This window comes from Olea europaea, unplaced genomic scaffold, assembly GCF_002742605.1.
Source record: "Olea europaea var. sylvestris unplaced genomic scaffold, O_europaea_v1 scaffold124, whole genome shotgun sequence".
Classification (NCBI taxonomy): domain Eukaryota; kingdom Viridiplantae; phylum Streptophyta; class Magnoliopsida; order Lamiales; family Oleaceae; genus Olea; species Olea europaea.
The window spans coordinates 119,510-123,663 of NW_019229835.1; the positions used below are offsets into that span (position 1 = coordinate 119,510).

General features: G+C 32.6%; 1 protein-coding gene across 3 annotated transcripts in view; it reads right to left on the reverse strand.

The window, feature by feature from the left end:
• Positions 1-2,781: 2,781 nt before the first annotated feature.
• Positions 2,782-4,154, reverse strand: part of LOC111374361 (transmembrane 9 superfamily member 1-like) — a 5,562-nt gene continuing 4,189 nt past the window's right edge. For all 3 annotated transcript variants that reach the window (XM_022997020.1, XM_022997021.1, XM_022997019.1), the window contains 3 exons: positions 3,633-4,006; positions 3,283-3,556; positions 2,782-3,194 (listed from right to left, as the gene is read on the reverse strand). In XM_022997020.1, coding sequence (XP_022852788.1) covers positions 3,127-3,194; positions 3,283-3,556; positions 3,633-4,006 — 716 coding nt within the window. In that variant the 3' untranslated portion in view covers positions 2,782-3,126. The remainder of the gene's footprint in view (positions 3,195-3,282; positions 3,557-3,632; positions 4,007-4,154) is intronic.

A 4,154-nucleotide genomic window follows, 5' to 3' on the forward strand; every position in this document is an offset into this window, starting at 1 on the left:
TCAAGCGAAGAGGCAACGACAAGCAAGCAACGACCGTTCTATTTTTATCGCTCGAGCAGTGCCTTGAAGAGCAGTGAGCAAAATTGCAACACCTCTTTTTTCCTTATTCCGAACTCGAACCCTGACTCATTTATACAAAATTGTACCTAACTCCTTGATTTTTACACATGTTCAATTTAGTCTTTTTTATTTACGAAATCGCCAATTACATAAAACCTAACAGATTCTAGCAAGTGATGGTGGTGTTGATGTGGTGGTTGATTGGAGTTGTAGATTAAAGTAGTGGTGGTTGTTAAAGTAGGCGATTGTTGGTGTAGGATGTGACAGCGATGTATTTGGTGGTGTTGCTACTAATATCGGGCATAGTGATGATGAGGTAGTGATTAGTGGCTACGGGTGGATGGCTTGGTGTTGTATTGTTTGCGACAATTATTTGAAATTGTGATCAATAAATTAGATATTTTATGAGCAATAAATAATATGTAATTTTAAAATTTGAATCATGACTTATAAAATTTGTAACTTGTGTTCATAAATAAATTGAAACCTATAATTTTTTTAATTTGTGATCGATAAATAAATTGTGACCTATAATTTTTTTTATTTGTGACTGAAATAATGTGATCTATAAAATATTTGATTTGTGATCGAGAAATATTTTGTGACCAACTAATTCAATAATTTGTAAACACGTCATTAATTAATAAAATATATTTTAATTAATTATTTCATAAATGAAATTTAATTAATATTTGATTTTTGAAAATTTAAACATTGTTTGTTAGTTTTGAAAAGGACCATACTTGATCTCTTAGATATAAAATTTTTCATTTTTTAAAATTCATTTTTAATCACACGTTCTTTTAGAGAATAATCTTACACTTAAATAAAAAAAATTCTTTTTTTTTAATTACACATGCTCTAATAAAATGCTATTTTAAAATGCATTTTAACTTAAAAAAAAGGGCTCAAAAGGTGGCTAGGTTTCTTCATCTTCTCCTTTCTCCATTATAATATTGTAACAACATCTGAAAAATAAATTTAGGGTTACTATCACTTTTGGTCACTGACTGTTTTCAATGCAATCTTGCCATGCGATTTATACAACATAATTCATACTGCAAGTGTATGTTGTCAAGTTTTGTAATATAATATGAGAGTACGAGTGTCGAACCCACAGTGATTGATATTTGAATCCTATCGAGTACTATAGTTATTTTAACTTTCACTCTATTTGGACAATCAATTTTTGAAACGACATTTTATTGCTAAATTAAAATGAATGGGAAGAACGATGCAAAGTGATCAAGAGCAATTTGTAAAGTTTCTTATCATATCATGAATGCCTAGGAAGAGATTTCACCGTACCGTCGACAATGTTTTACAATCATTATAACTATTTCTATCAATCTTTCCAAAATTTATAGACAAGAACTCTAAATTGATTTCATTTCCCTCTCTCGAGCACCAAATAGAATCTATTTCTATATTTTAATTCCAATATCTCTATTTTGAACTAAACATATAGAATTTATCAAAGCGTCTAGTTCTTGAAGTGGAATTAGCATCAAAGATTCGCACTTTCTCTCGAAATCTACGAAATTTAGGTTATGTTATTCTTAGATCACGCCTAAATTTATTTCTCTCAAACGTCGAAATTTAAAGTATCAAACCAGTCAATTAGTGGCCAGTCAATTGAAAGCATTATGCAAAAACAATATAAATAAATAACCGAAAAGATTAATTGAAATAATTATATTGGAATTAAAACATTTCTAAACAGGCTACATCAAATCCCTAGGATTAAAGTCTAATTTATAATGGAATTGATTGACATGATAAAATACACAACAAATAACATGGAGAAGAAGTAGGGAATAAGAGAAAAAAACTAGTTGTGTTGCAAGAATTCTTCTCCCCAATCGTCATCAATCTTCTTGCAATTGCTTTTGTTGATCTTTGCCTCTTGAAATTTTCTCCTTGCAATCCTCTTTTTGCCCTCTAGAAGAAGTGACGTTCTGTTCGTCCCCCTAGGTTAGGTGGTATGATGGATTTTATTTCCATAAGAGTTTGTGCCCAAAAAGGAATTTGCCCAACTTTTTTCAAAACTCCCCCCGCACGCGATATACTTCCTTGCGTGTGCGTCGCATATTGCTTCTACGTTCGGCATATGAAATTCAAGCCTCGCGCGCGCACCACTATGAAATTTTTTCATGTGTTACACTTTTGTCCCTATAGTTCATTCTTCGTTCCTTTTGGTTCATATTGACATCTTCTTGATCATTCATCCTCCAATACTATTTAATTGTCTCTAACTCTTCTTAAATCATCAACATTAGGTCCGAATCAACTCTTGGTACTTTGCGATTTAGTCCCCAAACTTTTAATTAAGTCCAAATTAGCAAATTTCCCACTCTTCTATCCATTTTCATTGTTTTGCCTTAAGTTACACCTAGCAAACAAAATATATGTGAACTTAAGCATCAATTTATCCCAAATAACAAAAGTTGCTCTAGTTTAATGATTGAAATAAGTGTATAAAATACACTTATCAAATCTCAATTGGGTTATTCAATTTTAGGGCTTGTTTGTGCTCCTTTAATTTTAAAAAGTGTGTTATGAAATAGTGATTGATGTTGAAATATAGTTCAAAAAGAAAGAAAAGTTTTTGATTTATGTGTAATAATATTTTAATAAAGAATGTGTAGTTAAAAAATGAATACTGTAAAAAAAAAAAAATGGTAAAATGTGATAGATACATTGTTGATATCATCAAAGTACTAGACGGTAATCTTACAAGTGCATTGTTGAAATCATCAAAGTACCAACTGTAGTTCCACATGGTTCAAAAAACATTTAAATCGCAAAAAGAGCAAAATTTTCAACACTGTTTCCACTCATCCATATGATAAAACCAACATTTAAATCCTGGTAATATGTATGATTTACAAGCTACAAAGATTTTTTGCCAGTAAAATTTTCAAAGATGTAATAAGGAAAAGGCAAAATGTAGTTTCTTAATCAGTGGAGGTGATATCCATTCATTTGTTACTGAAAAAGATCATCTCTTCTTGATTCTGCAGAGCACTTCCAAAATTAAAGCTCTCTCTTTGATGTTTACTGATATTAATCACATTTGATGTTTCTGTAAATCCTCCTAACGAACAAATTGGAGCCAAGATAGCCAACAGCGCCTAGAATTTGCAAGAAAATTATAACGGAGACAACATTATTAGTGGGATGAAACAGCATTGAATCGTGGAATAAGAGAAGCAAACTTACCACATAATATTCCGAGACCAGCACAGAACATCAAAGTGTAGCCAAAATAAAAGCTGGTCTGGAAGAAACCCGACATCTTAGTCTTCACGTGATAGTAATATACAGAATAAAAGAAGACGTAAAGTGCAGTGGAAGCAGCAGATAATAATGAAGTCCATTGCCAATGATAGTTCTCAGCATTCAGCAAGAAATATGTCCCCACTATCGTTACACAAATGGTGACGATGATCAAAATTACAAACACAAGTAGCATAAAGCCGTATACATAGTACACCTGTCAAGAACAACATAAATGAGATTTACTCATAACTAAGAGTACCAAGTGTGTCAATTATAGAAAGAAACATTACCTTGTAATTCCAAAAGGAAGTGAACACGAAATACATTTCAATAAAAATGCTTCCAAAGGGAAGCAAACCTCCCATGAGAGAGATAACAGTTGGCGTGAGATACCACTTCTTCTCAGGGATTGGACGAGGGATTGTCTTCACACGACAAGGATTGTCTGGAGAGCCGCTCCAATTTCTTCCAACAACAGTACCAAGAAGTGCCAAGGGTAAAGAAATGAAAGCCCATATGACGAGAACAACAATGATTGTACCGAAGGGAATAGCAGCTAGAGAGCCATAAAATATGGCGATTGTGTTTAAGATGAACCCAATAAGAAAGCACATTAAAGGGAAAAGTGATGCCGTGAGAATCATTGATTTTATCCAGCTTTTACCTGACAAGACAAATTGGGAGGAGCATTATATCGACGAATTCAGAGAAATTGAAGATAATTACCAATTGATCATACAGAATCAATGGGTTTGCCATACTACAGATTATAAAGAACCGAAAGAAGGCTAGGATGCTTGCAGAAGGGGGGG